This window comes from Trichosurus vulpecula, chromosome 7 (genome assembly GCF_011100635.1).
Source record: "Trichosurus vulpecula isolate mTriVul1 chromosome 7, mTriVul1.pri, whole genome shotgun sequence".
Lineage (NCBI taxonomy): Eukaryota > Metazoa > Chordata > Mammalia > Diprotodontia > Phalangeridae > Trichosurus > Trichosurus vulpecula.
This window is the reverse complement of record NC_050579.1, coordinates 21,501,997-21,519,179: the sequence shown is the minus strand read 5'-3', so window position 1 is coordinate 21,519,179 and position 17,183 is coordinate 21,501,997. Positions and strand designations below refer to the sequence as shown.

At 54.7% G+C, this 17,183-nt stretch overlaps 2 protein-coding genes across 3 annotated transcripts in view; one reads left to right on the top strand and one right to left on the bottom strand.

The window, feature by feature from the left end:
* Positions 1–2,629, top strand: part of BAZ1B (bromodomain adjacent to zinc finger domain 1B) — a 57,286-nt gene extending 54,657 nt beyond the window's left edge. For both annotated transcript variants that reach the window (XM_036766883.1, XM_036766884.1), the window contains exons 18-19: positions 130–233; positions 496–2,629. In XM_036766883.1, the coding sequence (XP_036622778.1) occupies positions 130–233; positions 496–856 (465 nt within the window). In that variant the 3' untranslated portion in view covers positions 857–2,629. The remainder of the gene's footprint in view (positions 1–129; positions 234–495) is intronic.
* A 3,806-nt stretch (positions 2,630–6,435) lies between these two features.
* On the bottom strand, positions 6,436–8,638 carry FZD9 (frizzled class receptor 9). Its single transcript, XM_036767997.1, has one exon. The coding sequence runs from the start codon at positions 8,636–8,638 to the stop codon at positions 6,827–6,829; it is 1,812 nt and encodes a 603-aa protein (XP_036623892.1). The 3' UTR covers positions 6,436–6,826.
* Positions 8,639–17,183: the final 8,545 nt, after the last annotated feature.

Here is a 17,183-nt window from a genome sequence, read left to right as displayed (position 1 = left end):
CGCACACGCACGCACACGCACGCGCCAGTGTGGCTCTGCCTCTTCCTCCCTCTCTGCCCAGCTCATTCCCTTCTGGTGGTGCTGGGGGTTCACTAACATCATTGCCTTCTCTCCTCTGCTTGGAAACAGGTGCTTCAGACCAAAAGAGGCTCTCGAAGGCAGACCTTGGAGTTACAGAAGTGTGAAGAGATCCTTACCAAGCTCATTAAGTTCCGATTCAGCTGGCCTTTCAGGTCAGCATCCCACCCTGCCCCAGCCCAGGCACCCTCAGCCAGCCATAGCTCCCCTGTTCCCAGACTGAGCAGGGTTCTCATGGAAGTGGTCCATGGGCCAAGCCCCCACATATCCTTCCTTGGACCAACCTTCCCCGGTCTTGGTGGTTGGGCTGACAGAAGGTCTAGGGGGCTAGGGGGTCTCTGTCCTTGTCAGCAGCGGGCTTGTCCCTGGGCATCTGTCGCTGACCTCTCCTCCCTTGGGCCTTCCTTTCCCCCCCAGGGAGCCTGTGACCACCGAGGAGGCAGAAGATTACTTTGAGGTCATCAGCCACCCCATGGACTTCCAGACAATGAAGAATAAATGCTCATGTGGCGCTTACCGGTCAGTGCAGGAATTCCTGTCTGACATGAAGCAGGTGTTTGCCAACGCGGAGCATTACAACTGCCACGGCAGCCACGTGCTGACCTGCCTGGCGAAGACGGAACAGTGCCTCGTGGCCTTGGTGCACAAGCACCTCCCAGGCCACCCATACGTCCGCAGGAAGCGCAAGAAGCTCCCGGACCAGCCCCTGGAGGGGGAAGTGGGGGACAGTGACCCAGAGCTGCCGGGACATTCCAGGGGTCGGAAGAGGAAGAAATAAAAGGAGGCCAGGGATGGTGTCCAGGGTGGTGGTGGCGGTGGGGGGAGAAGACTGATCAGGGCTCCCAGGGAATGGTTCAGAGGGAACAAGAGTGACCCTTCTCTGAGGCCTGACCTTGCCACTACTGCTGCTGCTGCCACCGCCGCTGCCACTACAGAGAGAACTGAGCACCTGCTTCCCATGTAATAAATGTTGTTAGGCAATGTTGGTACTAGGTTGGCTTCTGTGCCCAGGGTGATCTCAAGAGGGATGGGACAGGGACGGGGGTGGGCACTCCTGCCGCCATGTTGAAATTGTTAGGAAGTCAGTGAAATGCCATGGGGTTCCCTGCCCCCCCCCCCCCCATTCCCCCTTGCTGAGAGTTCTCTCCTTTCCAGCCCCTGGGGGGCTACCATAGAGGGCTCTGGTGCCTTCTGCGGCTGCCTGCAGAGCCAAGCCCTGGCTTTTAGCGCAGGGGAAGGATTGCTTTGCTACACAGGACCAAGAGTAACCAGGCCAATGGGCTATTGATTTTTAAAATATATATATATACACACACATACATACATATATATATATATTTATATATGGTCTTGATTTTTTGGAACCCCCCTCTCCCGGTTCTTTCTCCACCCCCCCCATTCAGAGGTCAGTTCATTTCTCACCAGCATCATGAGGCAGTTTGGCTTTGAGGTGGTCTTGGTGGGCCTGAGGGGGCGTTCCCTTCCTCCTTCCACCCCACCCCCACCCAGCTGAGGCACTTCACTATTTAAAAGACTGGAGGTTCCTGCTCCCTTAGTCGGCTTCTAATCATGCGGCCAAGTCCTTCTCTGGACGAGTCTGGCCCCCAGCCCGTCTCAGCCGGACCAGGTCTGGGGAGCAGAACAAAGCAGGAAGAATTTGAACGTGGAACTTTTTTTAAAAATTGATTTTTCTAGCTATTAAAAGTTGCTTGTTTCAGCAGTGATACTGTATAAAGAATACCTTGTAAAATAATTCTGTCGTCTTGCTTTGGCACATGTACAGGACAATTTATATGAAAGCTGTGTTTGCTTAATCCTTGTCTCCCCCTTCCCAGCTCGTTGAAAGCCAGAAGGGTTGGGGAGGGGGTCTCCAGTCTTGGCTTCCTGACAGCAATGCTGCTCCCCCCAGCTCCTTCCTCTTGCCAAGTGTGGAGGCCCCAGACTCCAGCTTGGAGAATCTGAGGATTTCAGTAGCCCCAGAAGGGGGGGGGGCAGATGGAGAGCCTCTTCCTTGGTCAGTCCTTAGCCCCTAGTTGTTGTATTTAGGCAAAACTTTGTAGTCCTGATTCCCTTTTATGGCCAACTTTGATAAAAAAAAATACAGAACAGGGTTAAATTTTTTCTATCAAGTTTGAATTTGGAAACTGTGAGCCAAACAGCTCTAATGTACCTATTTAAATAAACCCACGAAAGTGATGTAACTCCTAGGATTTGAGAATAAAATCTTTACTACTAAACTGCAAGGTGTGTGTCCCTATATATCTTATCTTGGTGGCAGAGAAAGATGTGGGAGGGACTTGCTCCCAGTGGCTGATGGGAATCGCTTGTTCCCAGCTTTCTCTTGTCTAAACCTGGAGCCAGTGACAACCTCCACAGCCCTGACCTCCACCCCGAAGGCCCAACTCTTCTTGTTAAATATTGAGCATCTGATGTTGCTTCAGTGACGTCTGAATTGTATGTTTCCTTTTTTTGTTTTTAAAAATTGTCATTCAGGAGGGAAAGGGCCTGCCAAAGACCAGGCTTGTAATAAATTGGAATTTCAAACAATAAACATTATGTACTTGTGTTTGTTTAAAAATTAATTCTGGAGCCTTGAGGGTCCTCACTGGTGGCTAGCCCTGGCTGTGTCCACCTTGGGTCTTTGTGTCACCTTGGCCTGGCCTGCTGTGAAGGTGGTGCAGGCCAACCATCAGTCCTCCACCATCACACTTGGCTTGCCCAGTGAGGTGAAGTCGGCTTCTATTTTAGCCACAGGTCAGGCTTGTGGGCTGCTCTCAATCTCCTTCCTTCCTGCGCGCGTCTCTCATGTCTTGCTTAGTTGGGGCAAGGATTTTAAGCCATTAAATTATGCTATTAACTGGAATGTCCTGAAGTTTTCATTTTTCTTTTTTAACAAAACACAAACTTCAGACGTTGTGATTACTAAAGTAAGAGTGGGAAGTAGGTGAACATAATGGATTTGGGGGTGTCCCTGGGGATGTTTTCTTTTGTCAGGAGACTTCCAAATAGAAGTACACGTTCCCTGGAACTGGACACTGACCACTTGGAGGTTGGGGAAGAAGGAAAGTGACCTTGGGAGGAGGAGCGATTTCCACAGAGATGGGGCGCACCCCTTACCTCCCTTTACCACTTGGGCAAAGTGTGGACCCTGTTCAAGGTACTCAATGAATTAGGCCTAGGAAGTTTACAAAGTGCCCTCTTCAGCTCTCCAAAGCATTGGCAATGAAGAGACTGAACCGATGCCAGGAGCAAATGACCATGTACAAGCTCTAGCCTAGGCCTTAGATGGTTGGGGACTGGGTCTGAGTAGGAGCCCTTGGGTCCTGGCATGTCACTTCTGCCTCAAGTCCACTAAGAATCCTTACACCTGCCTGCTTTAAGAATGTGGTCTTAAGAAAGGCCTGGTCCAGGCTCTGATAGTGAGGTTAGGGGATGTGATCCCACTCTGTTGGTTGACCTTTAGCAGCACCCACTTATGCTGGTTAGGGGGATCCCTCGAAGTATCCCCCAGGGGGCCAGGGCGTTCCTTGTGTGTCTCTAAGGAGTAAAGGAGAAGTAAGCATTATTCCTTTGGACTGAGGGAGATGTGCTCACATTGAGGGCTGGGGGATGGGGGATTGGAGAGGTCTCCAGGCTTAAGTCCCTCTAGCCCAATATAACCCCGAGGAGGCCATCTGGTGTAACCATTTGGTTCATTCATTTTATGTATGAGAAAAAAGGTCTAGTGACTTCAATTTGCCCCAGATCACACAGATTAACAGGTGGGATTTGAACCCTTGCGCTCTGACTCTAAAGCCAGTGGTCTTTCCTGCTTCTCAAAACAAGATTGGGGATTGGAAATTCTCCCCTGAGAGTAGTAAGTATGCTTGGGGAACCTGGAGATGGGAATCGCTCCCAAGAAGCCTCATGCTAGGAATGGGACAGCTATACAAGAATACCCCACCCTGTCCTAGAGGTTTGTTTGGACCTTCTACCAGCTCTTTTTGGCCCCTTGGCTCAGCAGGCACAAATCGAGCCACAAGAGACTGAAGGCTAGAGTCTTCCAACCCTCACACCCCATAGCTCAGGCAAGGGGTCTCATCCCTAGGTGTTAACACTCCACCACTTCCCAGTCTGCAGCAAAGACCCAGCACAGAGCTCTTGTTCCGGGATTGATCCCCATCATCTCAGACTCTAGAGGGTGAGGTTAGAGCCATCTTTGGGGTTCTGCACTGCTGACCTGAACCCATGACTGTCTGCCTGATGACAATCAGCAGCTGGATTCCAGGGGTTCCACTGACCATAACCACCAACATTGCCCCACCCCCCATCCTTATCAAAAAAGCCCCCTCTCCCCCAACCTATGAACTTTATGTTGTTTCCCTGGAACAAATATTGACAGTGGGGGTCAAGGTGGCAAAAAGCTGGGGGAGGAGTAGGGAGGGGAGACACCTCATCATATATAGAGGGAGGAGAGAGGGCAAGAGAAGGGGGAGGGGTGGTAGAGAGGAGGCCCTGCTCAGCCTAGGTTTTGAGGCAAGCCCCTTCCATGCACAAGCATGCTTGATGATCCACATCTGGACACACACATACAACTCCTGTATTCATATGAACTCTACAGGGAGGGACCCCCACGCCACCTGTGGGAAAGTCTTTCCCTACTAGCCTGGGCTCCCTAGGGGCCATCCTTACTCTCTCCCTCTCTTCCTGACCTTGGGATTCAGATGGAGACACATTTCCCTTCCCCTCCACCCCTAGCCAAGCCATTTCCAAACGGTGTCTATGAGTGTGTGTGTGTGTGGGGGGGGGGGCCCGGGAGGGGAGAGGAAGGCAGATAAAGCACTGCTAACCCATTCCATCTCCTTGAGAACTGAGGGCACTCTCAGTATCATCCAGCCTCCTTCCTGAATTGGGGTGATGGAAACCAGGAAATCCACCCATGGAGCAAGGTTGGGGGAAGAAAAAGCTGTCTGGAGCTTCTTCCCCATGAGGGGCAGGATCTGGGGATAATGACTCTGGCCACGGGGCCCCCCAGCCTGACCTCTGCCACTCAGGAAGGAGCCTAGTGTGAACGTCTTCTTTGCCTTATAGCCTTAAGGGAGGTGGCCTTGAGGGGCTAGGGTTGAGTGACCCAGAAAGTGGCCTTCTTTCTGCTTCTCATGGCATTCTCTAGGGTCAGGGTCTGCACAATCCTTGCTGGCTTCCAGGTCCCCAGGTTCCTCCTTTCCTTACTGTCTTTGTAGCACACACAGACACACAGACACAGACACAGACACAGACACACACAGACACACAGACACAGACACACACATACACACACACAGACACACACACCTGTCAATCTCCCCCACCCACTCCCTTCTCATGCCTTAGAGGCTCACAGAATATAGAATGTCCAAGGCGGGAAGGACATCAATCACCATCTTCATCTGTTTCCCTGGCAGAGGGGAGGTGACTTACCAAGACCATAGGGTTAGCACAGCAGAGTTCAGAGGCAAGGCCAGGTCTTCTGACTCCAAGACCAGACCCCTTTACACCCCAGATGGAGGTGGGAGCCAGCCACTTCTCCCTCCCTAGTGGCTGTTGCCCCATAACCCCAGGAAGGCAGCCTCTATCTAGCCCTGTTCCACCCCACGTAGGGGTATGTCCACAGCCGTTCCCACCTGTAGTAGGCATGGACGTGGGAGAAGACCGAGCCAAGGAGAACACCGTAGACATGCTGCTAGTTTACAGCATCATGGTCCGGAGAGGGGGTGCTTAAGAGGACACTGGTGTAACCCGACCAGGTCTCCCTTCCCTCTCTGTCCTGCCTTAGACATCTGGGAATCCTACGGCCTTGGGTGGGAGTCAGGGCCAGGCCAGTATTGCCTCTCTCCATTCCTAGACCTGAGAGGGAGGGAGGGAAAGGGCTCAGTTCTTTCTGGTGCCAATTCAAATGGTGACAGGGAGGGGAGCTGAGGAAGGGGGCTCTGGTACCAGTCACCCTGAGGCGTACTCCCTGACAGACCCCAGACTCCTTGGGACTCAGGGCCGGAAGCAGGACAATGTCATGGCCCAGTCTGTGGGACAGACGGGCACTGCCCTGTGATCAGGCACCTAGCTTTGCACAGTCCTGAGTGAAGAAAGGGGAAAAACCCAGCTCCCGTGGTCCATGAGAAACACAGCTGTCTCAGCAGAAATGCGGCATCCCCAGCCCCACCCCCAACGACACACGGACTGAAGCAAGGCCTCTAGCCCCTCCAGGATATCTTCTCCCCTCTCCAAACCACAGCCCCCCTACTTCACCTCCTTTCCCCATGGCAGACTCAGGCAGGCAAGTGGTGCCACACAGAGTGGGGGTGAGGGGGGTTTATTCCAGTCGATGCTTCCAAAGGAACTTCACAATAAATTACATCATTAAATAAACTTCTGCCTGGATCATGGCCTTCTGCCCTCCCCTCCCCTCTCCCCTCAATCCACACGCTCTTCTGGAGCCTCATGGGGGGGGCCCACATGCCAGTTCTCTCCCCTCTATATTGCTCCCGTGGGGTGCAGCAGAGCCCACTGGGGACTGGGAAGGGGGGAGTCTCCACGCCTTGCTCCTCGGCACCACCCCCCTCCTTCCAGGCCAGGGCTCTGCCGACCTTGACAGCTGGGTGGCTTCTTCAGCTGTCCCAGAAGGCAGGCGGTGTGTGCGCCTGTGTCTCTGCCGGAGGGGGTGGGGCCGGAGGAAGGCTTGAAAGGGTGTGTGTGTGGGGAGGGGAGACCTAAAGCCCCCTCTCCCCCGTCCCTAGAGGTGAGTGGGGTTCTCCAGATACGGGTCCGCCTTGGTCATGTGCAGGACCACGGCGGGGGCCTTGTAGTGACAGTGGGCCCCGCGGCCACAGCCCGCCGAACCCCCGCACCCCTTGCCTCTAGGCCTGCCTCCTGCCAGTTTCCGGTGGCACAGGCTCTGCCAAGTCTGGAAGGTCTTCGAACTCCAGACCCAGACGCCACTGGTGATGCCCACCACGAGAGACATGAAGATCTTCAGCATGAAGACGGCCACGGTGGGGACGGAGCCCCCGCGCAGGGAGCAGTCCCGCCGGCCCCCGGGGACGGCGGCGGCGGCGCAAGGCTGCTCCGCGGCCCGGAGGCGCCAGTAGCTCATGTTGAGTCTCTCGTACACGTAGCAGACGATGACACACGTGGCGGGCACCGTGTAGAGGATGGAGAAGACCCCGATCTTCACCATCAGCTTCTCCAGCTTCTCCGTGTTGGTGCCGCCCGTCTTCATGATCTTCCGGATGTGGAAGAGGGCCACGAAGCCCGTAAGCAGGAAGCTGGTCCCCAGCACCAGGTAGCAGGACAGGGGCACCAGCACGAAGCCCGTGAGCGCGCTGGCATCCGCGCTGCCAACGTAGCAGAGCCCTGTCAACTCGTCCCCGGCCACCTTGCGAAGGGTGAGGATGACGATGGTCTTGAGCGCCGGCAGGCCCCAGGCCGCCATGTGGAAGTAGCCTCCGTGGGCCTCGATGGCCTCGTGGCCCCACTTCTTCCCGGCGGCCAGGAACCAGGTGAGCGTGAGCACGACCCACCAGAGCGAGCTGGCCATGCCGAAGTAGTAGAGCAAGAGGAAGACGAGCGTGCAGCCCGTGTTTTCCAGGCCCTCCTGGATCACGTAGAGGGCCCCGGCCTCCTGGTCGCAGGCCACGCTCTGGGCCCCGGCCACGGCGCGGATCAGGAAGGCCAGGGAGTACACGTTGTAGCACATGGACAGGAAGATGATGGGCCGCTCGGGGTACTGGAAGCGGTGCGGGTCCAGCAGGAAGGTGAGCACGGTGAAGGCGGTGGAGAAGAAGCACAGCGCCGACCACACCGCCATCCACACGAGGGCGAAGTCCTTGTCGCGCCGGGACCAGAAGACCTCGACCCCGGGCGCGCAGCGGGGGGCGCACCCGCGGCTCTTCTCCACGTACTGGAATTTGTCCGGGTTCTCACAGGCCGGAGGGCCGGGGCCGGGGCCCGGCGCCGGGCGCGGGGGGCGCGGCGCCACGGGCAGCATGCCTAGGCCCTGGTGGCCCGCGTGGCCGCCCGTGGCCGCGCCCCCCGGGGCGGCGGGCGCGGGCCCCGCCGTGGCGTTCTCGGGGGCCTCCATGCAGAGCGCGTGGGGGTCGTTGGGCGTGGGCAGGCGCGCGCAGTCCAGGGCGTCGGGCCACGGGAAGCTGAACTGCTCCATGACGGGCGCGCAGCGGCGGCGGGCCTGCTCGCACATGGGCCGGCACGCGGGGATGGGCGCGGACACCTGGTCGGTGCACATGGGCGCGTAGAGCGAGCACAGGAAGAAGCGCAGGTGAGCGTGGCAGCCGTACTCCACGAGAGGCGCGAACTCGTGCAGCTTGGCCGCCGCCTCGGCCTGCGTCTCGTGGCCCAGCAGGTTGGGCATGCGGGTCAGGTTGTAGCCGATGCCGCGGCACATGGGGATGGCCACGGCCTGGCAGCGCGCCCAGCCCCGGCCCCGCTCGCGCTCCGCCTCGTCCGGCCCCAGCTCCAGCGCCGCCGCCGCCGCGCCGGCCACCAGCAGCGGCCACAGCAGCGCGGCCCGCGCCGGCCCGGGGGCCATGCCGGGGGAGGCGCCCCGGGCGCGGGGCGCGGCGGCGGGGGCGCGGGACGGGACGCGCGGCTCACTGCGCCCCCGGGGCGCCGTGCGCGGGGCCGTCCATGGCTCTGCTGCCGCCCGGATCGCCCCGGTCCGCTCCGGTCCGCTCCGGGTCCGCGTCTGGCCGCGGGTCGGCGTCTGGCTCCGGGGCCGGGTCTGGGTCCACGTCTGCCCGCGCCGGAGCCGCCGCGCCCGGAGCTGCCCGAACCTGGAGCCCGCAGCCGGAGCAGCCGCCACCACCGCCCGAGCCGGGGAGCCTGGAGCCGCCCGAGCCCCCTGCGGGCCGGCGCTACCACCTCGGGGGCGGGGCCCGGGGCTCGGGGGGCCGGTCCGGGGCGGGGCCTGGGCGCAGGACACGCCCCTGGCTGGGGGCTTAAAGGAGCCGCGCGCGTCCAGCACCGGCTCGGCTCGGGCACCGCCTGGTGGAGGACTGAGGCTCGCACCTGGAGCGGCCGGGGGAGGGGGCGGCTTGAGGGAGGAGGAGGAATAGGAGTGCCTGTCTCTGAGTGTGCCTGTCCATCTGTGTCTCTGTCTCTGTCTCACCGTCTCTGAGTATGCCTTTCCTTCTGTGTCTCTCTTTGTCTGTCTCACTGTCTCTGTGTCTCCCTCTGTCTCTGTCTCACTGTCTCTGTGTCTGCCTGTCCATCTGTGTCTCCCTCTGTCTCTGTCTCACTGTCTCCCGATGTCTCTGTGTCTGCCTGTCTGTCTGGATGTGTCTATGTTTCTTCTTTCCCCTGTTTCATCCAGTCATCGTTCTAGGCCTTCTCGTTTTACAGAGGAGGCCACTGGGACTGAGGGCTGTTAAGTGGGTAGCAGTGTTTCTTAGTGGAAGGAGAGCTGGACTGGGTGTCTGAAAGACCTGGCTTCAAACCCTGTTTCAGGCACTTGATAACCAGGTGATCCTGGGCAAGTCACTTAATTTCTTTACAACTCAGTTTCTTCATCTGCAGAATGTGTGGTGACGGCACCTTACCCCCCCGGATTGTTGTGGGGATCCAGAGAAGTCACATTTGCAAACCTTACAACCAGCGCTTGTTAAATGGTCACAAGAGAATCCTGTTGTAAGATTCTGGTTCTGGATCCTGGAGGGACGTCGGAGGTCCTTTAGTCTAACCCCTCATCTTATAGAACCATTTCTACTTAGACCCAGTGTCCACCATCCCATGGCATGGCAGATTCAGAGCTGGCCCCGACCTCAGGGGCCAGTTAGCCCACCAACACCTCTCATTTCAGAGGAGGAAGCTGAGATCAGAGGGGGCAGATATTGGTCACATGGGTCATAGGGTAAAGTGCTGTCCCTCTGCCCTCTCCAGGAGTGCCAGCCTTGCAGGAAGCAGGCAGGAGAAGGGAGGAGGCTGGAGGAGTCGAGGGGGGTGGGGTCTGCCAGAGTGGCAAAGGACAGCTCAGAATGACAAAGGCCAGCTCAGAATGACTGGCTCCATTTGACTTTGGGAGGACAGCCCCAGTCCTTGCTCCTTCCTCTCTCCTTCCATCCCCTCCCCTTTCCTCTTTCCTCTCCTCCCTCTCCCCGCCAGTCACTTAACCTCCATTCGCCTCAATCCACTGGAGAAGGAAATGGCAAACTACTCCAGTATCTTTGCCAAGAAAACCCCACGGACAGCACTGACTTGCAGGGGTCCACAGGGTCACAAAGAGTCGGACACGACTGGACAACAGCAAAGTTAATCTCTGTACATACCGTTATTTTGACTGCCCTTTTCCGTACACAACATGCCATATCCCACCTCCACACCTTTGCACAGGCTGGGCCCCATCCTTGGAATGATCTTTTTCCTCCCTTTTCTAGTTTCCTTCAAGACCCATAGAGTCTTCCGTGAGCCTTCTGGGTTGATAGCGTTCCCCTCTGCCTCAAGTGACTTCATATCTATTTTAAAATTAATTTCTCCACCTGCAAAAACTAGTGAGGGGAGCAGATGGCTCCTGACTAGCTTTAGAAAGCGAGCCTAGGATCATGTGATCTGTTACATGTTTGGTCTGGGATCTGGGTCCCCACCTCCCAGTATCTGCAGAGATGGCTGGTGGCGCAGGGGAGGGGGCGAGCCCTGCACCTGGAATCAGGAATCCACATCTGGCCTCAGACACTTACCAGCTGTGTGACCCTGGATGAGTCACTTAATCTCTTTTTGCCTCAGTTTCCTCCTCTGGAAAAGGGATAATAATAGCACCTACCTCCTAGGATTGTCTTGAGGATCAAATGAGAGAGTGTTTGTAAAAGAACTTTGGATGGGGCCTGGTATACAGTCGGTGCTATATAAATACTTATTCCCTTCTGCTTTCCTTTCCTCCATAGAATGTGACCTCCTGGAGGGCAGTTTGTATCCCCAGTGCCTGGCACACAGTAGGCAATTAATAAATGCTGGTTGACTGACTTGGCACATAGCAGGTGTTTAATAAATACTTAGTAGATTGAATTGGTCTTTCTTCACTCTCTTCAGCCATGTTTTAAAAGCCTCTGTCTCACTTCCCCCTGAGTTTGGCTAAGTCCCGGAGGTTCCTTCGTCTCCTTAAAGAACCATCAGGCATTGACCTTTTTGAGACATAGCTGTGTGACCCCAGCAAGAATGAAAGCATCTCATAAGGAGCAGAGGAGTTCGCCTCTGCCTCAGGAAGGAGGTGGGAAGGATACAAGCATTTATTAAGCCCTTGCTGTGTGCTGGGCACTTTACTGAGTGCCGGGGAAGGATGCTCGTTCATCCTTGGAGCACGGATGCCATAGAGCCAACATGTGCTCTACGTACCATGCGTCCACAGGCCGCTTCTCTGATGGGAGGATGATCAGAGGAAGAAGCATCAGCCACTTGGTAACGTGGGTGTTGCAAAAGGGGAAGGTGGGGATTTAGAAGAGTAACACGAAACAACAGAAAAAGGTCCCATTGGAAGCCAGAGGGTTTGGACTCAAATCATTCCTCTGTCATCACCTTTGCGATTTGGGGCAAATCTCTTTGGGTATGAGTTTCCTCATTTGTAAACTTAGGGGGTTGGATTTGAATCCTAGGGTCCATGAACTTCTTTTTAAAAAATATGGTGATAATTGCATTTGGATATGATTGTTTTCCTTTGTATCTTGTGAATTTAAAATTATTATTCTGAAAAAAATGATTTTTCAGAGATGGGGTCCCTAGGCTTCACCAGTGGGGTGGGGTCCATGACACAGAAAAGGTTGAAGACCTTGTGGCCAGATGGGGGGACTCTTAAGTCTTTTCCATCTGTAAAATCTCTGATTTTATCTTCATTTTGCAGGAGGGACCAATGAAGAATAGTCATGTGCCTGAAGTCCTAGTTTACCCCTCCTCTCCACTATTATTAGTGACCCCTGGGAATCTGGGCAATTCAGAATTTTATGCTCCATGAAAGCTTCAAGGAAGCGTCATCAGTTTCCCATCTCCACCATCCCCGTCCTTATTTTGTCTTATTTCATCACCATTTCCAGTTCCTACCACCCCCAGCCCCCGTCTTTAGCATTCACAACCCTAAGACTGCCATCCTGATTCACAGACAGCACTTGGTGCTGGGATCTCTTTGGAGGCCAAGGACTTGGATTCTCTGTGACTGTGAGCAAGTCAAGTCACCCCATTTTTCTACTCCTTACTTCCTGGAATTTTCTATCTCATCCCCAGCAGCCTTGCCCCTCCTCCCCACTTGTACCCCTCTTCCCCACCCCATCCCAACTCCCTTTTATATGTTGTCTCCTCCCATTAGACTGCAGTCTCCTTGAGGGTAAGGACAGTCTTTCTTGGTTATTTATGTAACCAGCACCCACTACTGTGTCTGGCACATAGTAATCATTTAATAAATGCCTTACCTGTTTTTATCTCTGGGCCTGTTTCCCCTTCTGAAAAATGAAGTCTAGGCTATTGAGTTCTAAGCACCTTCTGGGTCCTAAATCTATGATCCATGCATTCACCTGCTCCACCCCCATCATCTCCACCCTCTCCTTCTCTCTATTCCTATCCGTATGGCCCCCAGCCCCGTCCTTACCCTCATCACGATCTACCCTCGGATTTCCCTCCATCTTTTCCCATCTCCACCTCATCTTGATCCCTACCAATCCTTAACCTCACCTTACCCAGCCCCATGCCCTTGACCTCCATTCTATCTTTACCGTCCCCATCTTTGCCTTCCTAGATCTCTTATCCCCATCCCTAGCATTGCCATCCATGCCTTCCCCACCCCTTTCTCCCAGCCACATTTGCCATTTTCATCACCCTCCACCCCTCCTATCTCCATCCTTACCTTCCCCCGCCCCCAACATTCTCATCCCTCCCCACTCTCGGAGCAGCACCAAAGCCAGGATTCATCTGAGCCTTTAATGAAGCGCTCATCTGTGCCGACTGTTTTGCCAAGAGAGCGTCTGTAGGCAGTCAGCCAGCCTCTGACCCTGGGAGAGATGCATTGACTGACTGACGAATCAAAGGACACCCAGACACTGGGGGGTTGTTTTTAAAAGCAAGTTTGGTCGATGACTTTTGTATGGACCTTCTCGACCTCCTTACCCCCAGCACCCGTCCACCCCTGGCACCACACCTTTCCTTGGAACAAAAATGAATGGTTAAGCCCCTGGAGCTAGCCCCGGCCTCTGGGCCAGTGAACTGCTTTCTGTCTGGGTCCTTCTCTAGGTTTTCAATTACTCTGAGTCTGGCTTCCTGCTAGTAATCTTTTCACTATCATTGTGATAGGCGCCGACTCACTGCTGACTTTGATATAGACAGTCTCCCTCCCCCTCCACACACACGTACATATGAGAAGCCTCCAAATATATAGAGCAAGGGGACTTATTTGCTTTACAAAGGGATTTGTTGCTTTCTTAAAAGATTCACCTTAAATATTCTCCTGGTCCCGGTAAGATGTGATATGTGTTCCAGACATTGTCAATCTTCACACTCCTTTCAGAAGAAAAAACCAAAAACCTGCTTTTGGTTTCTGTATAGCTGAAAGAAACAAGTTCAGGAGAGAACTCTGTTTTTGTATTGTGCAAAGAAGAACGTCAGGAAACTTAGATTCCCACCTGACCTCACATGCTCTGTGACTCTGGACAAATATCCCCTCTCTGGGGCCTCAGGGTTCATCATCTGTGGACCGATTGGTTTCCATGGTCCCTTCTCCTCTTGACCCTCTATGGCAGGGTGTCTGGGTCTGTGACTGTGGTTTGGGTTTTTTTTTATTTTAATAACTTCTTTCAAGATTTCAATATGCTAAAACCAATACAGAAACCAAGAAATTGAAACCAATATAATTGGTTTCTTTTGCAAGCCTATATAGTTTATGCGTGAAGAGTATCATTCAGCCAGAGGGCTTCTAGTCTTCCCCAGAAAGGATCGAGAACCCCCTGCTCTATAATTCCGTGCTTGGCACCCAATAGGCATTTGTTGATGGATTGATCGAGCCCATGGGGTTTCCTGAACACAGAGTGGACGCTGAAGATGGACTCTAGTAGACCAGAACCAATTGTCCAAGGGCGCAGGACCAAGCCTCAACTCCAGGGGCTCTCCCTGGTCACAAACACCATCATCGCTGGGATTTGTGGAGGATGTGCTGGGTCCTTTATCCGTGGGGCTAGCGTAGAGCCAGCCTCCATCCCAGAGCCTGGGGCCTGTTACCATGGCACTGAGTCCACTCCCAGGAAAGACAAGAGGAGGGAAGGGATCTGGGGGGTAGGATGGCCCCTTACCCATGCAAATTCCAAGGCAGAGGAGAAAAGGAGCCTCTCTGAGCCACTCTCCCTCTCCCTCCTGGCTTTGTTCCTTGCTCCCTCCCTTCACAAAGGCAAAACAATGCCCGTGGCTCTCGCTGAAAGGGACACCATGGAGGGGGGCGGAGAGAGAGGAGACTGGAAAGCAAGATGGCCTCCCCCCACTCCCAGCTGAGGCTCCCGGCTCCCGCCCCACCAGCTCCACTTCCTAGGGGGGGCCGCCTTGCCATCCAGGCCCAGGTGGCACTGAGCCCAACAGTTAACTTAGCCCCAGGTGCCTGAGGAGGCATGGCCTAGGGTGCTCACACGCCCTCCTCCTCCTCCTCCCAGAAATGGCCATCCCTCCCACCTTGGAGCGGAATGCTTTGGAAGGCTTCTGGACAGGAGGCCAAGCCGCTGAGAGGTGTGACTCATAGCATCACAGATTGGGAGCTGGAAGAGACCTTGGGAGCGTCAGAGACACACTCTCCTCATGTATGATTTATAGAAAGGAAATCTTTTGTGGTTCAAACGCCTGGCTCAGCCAGGTCAGGCCAAGGGTTAACAGGTCTGCTACACTGTTACAGCCCAGATCTGGAGCAGATATAACACTGCTTGTCCTGTTTGGGGCTGTCTCCTAAGTCAGGGGTCTCAGGCCCTTGATTGTCCCACCTGCCGTGGAACCGGTACTGGTAAAGTGTTGGTGAATCTTCCAGCCCCCTGAGGCTCATCCCTCTGTATTTACCTGAGTTCATGTTAAACTTGCAAACCTGGAGAGAGACAGAGACAGAGAGACAGAGAGACACACACAGACAGAGAGAGAGACAGAGAGAGAGGATGGGGAGAGAAAGAGAGAGACAGAGAGAGACAGAGACAGAGACAGAGGAGGGAGAGAGACAGAGACAGAAAGAGAGACAGAGAGAGACAGAGAAAGAGATGGAAGATCTAAGATACCATCCAGTTCAGGAATTCTTCACTTGAGGTACATGGACCCTCCACAGAAGGGACCCACACTTAATTTCAGGGGGTCCATGAACTTATTTCTTTAATATTTTGGTCACTCCTTCAACACAAATTGCTTCTTTTGTTAACCTACGTATCTTATTTTATGCATTTAAAAACATGATTCTGAGAAGGCCTCTGTGGGCTTCCCCAACACAAACAAGGTTAAGAACTCCCAGTTTCTTCCCCAGCTCCATCGTTTTACAGATGAGAAACTGCCTGAGGCAGAATATGAACTCAGGTCCTTCTGACTCTCAGTGTGTTCTTCCACCTCTCCTCACACCCTACTCCATCGAGTTAGCCCTGGGTGTGTGGGTGTTAGAGAAGGGCTTTCTCTCCAAGGGCCAGCACTCTGAGGGTTTCACTGATGGGAGGGTACTGGCTTCAAGTTCCCCCCAAGACCCTCAGCCAGGATGCTCAGACTCCCCAGCTATGAATAGGGGGCCCTGTCCACATTAGGCATCAGCAAACATTTGTTGATGGATGATATTAATTTGTAGTGAGAGGCAGCATCAGGAAGACCTCTGACTTGCACTGGCTGGATGGCCGTGGGTGCTCCCAGGCAATCCCATCCCCGCCCCTACCCTTGGACAAATTGTACTCCATAACCTTGTAAGGAGTTTTCACAAGAAAAGTTACCTTCCATGATGAAATCTTCATCGGCTGCATCATAGGACCATAGGTACAGATTGCTGGGGGAGACTTTGGAGTCCGCTGTGTTCAGCCCCCTCATTTTACTGCAGAGCAGGGGCCAAAGGGGTCTACCTAAGGCAGGATTCGAACCCAAGTCCTCTGACTCCAAATTTTGGGCTCACACAGCCAACACTGGAGTCAGGACCCTGAAGAACCTCTGTTGTTATTTAGTACTGGAGTGCTTTGGCCATTTCCTTCTCCAGCTCATTTTACAGGTGAGAAAACTGAGACAAGTAGGGTGAAGTGACTTGCCCAGTGTCACACAGCTAGTAACTGGGGCAGAATTTGAACTCAAGAAGATGAGTCTTCTTGACTCCAGGCACTATGGCGCCCCCAGCTGCCCCCCTGGTCTCCTGACTCCAAGGCTAATGCTTTCTCTGGTATTCCGTGGCTCCCTTCTCAGTGTCCTCCCCTCCGTGGGGAAGCCCCAGTCTGTTGCCCTAAATGGCCAAGCCCACTGATGTCAGAGCACGTGTGTCTGCTCTGTCAGGCAAGAGCTGCCCCTTTATGAATAGTTGGTACTTCCTCTTTGGCCTCCCAGGGGCTGGGATGGGGCGTGGGGGACCAAGGATCAGCCGTGGTATGTGGGGAGGTGTGTGTGTCCCACCTGGGGGATGTGCTGGGGTGCATGGGAAAGAAATGGCTTGGGGTCAAATCCCACCCCTCCTACTGTCTCTGTGACCTTGTCCAGGGAATCCCTTCACCTCTGAGCCTGTCTCCTCCTCTGTGAAATGATGCAGTTGGGCCAGATGCATCTCAGGTCCCTTCCAGCCCGTTGGTGATCCTATGAACGTCTGAGTGGCTGGGGCTATTCTCATGGGGACAGGGTCGGTATCAAGATGGACGGGGGGGGGGGGATGATTGGATGGGTGAGGAGGGGAACCCTGATTGGATCAGCAGGACAAGTGGAGAGTGGAGGACCCTGTAGCCCGAGGGTCTAGGGTCCAGCCTGGACCCTACCCAGGGCTCAGCAGGAGGAGGGAGCCCTTGGTTGGGTGGGGGCCTGCTCCAAAGCCAGCCCCCCCCTCCCCAGCATTCACAGCCAAGGGCTGGGGGGCCGAGGCTCCTGCTCCTCCTGAAAGCGCCTTTGTGGATGCTGGGCCAGAAGCTCCCGTTTCGTTGACT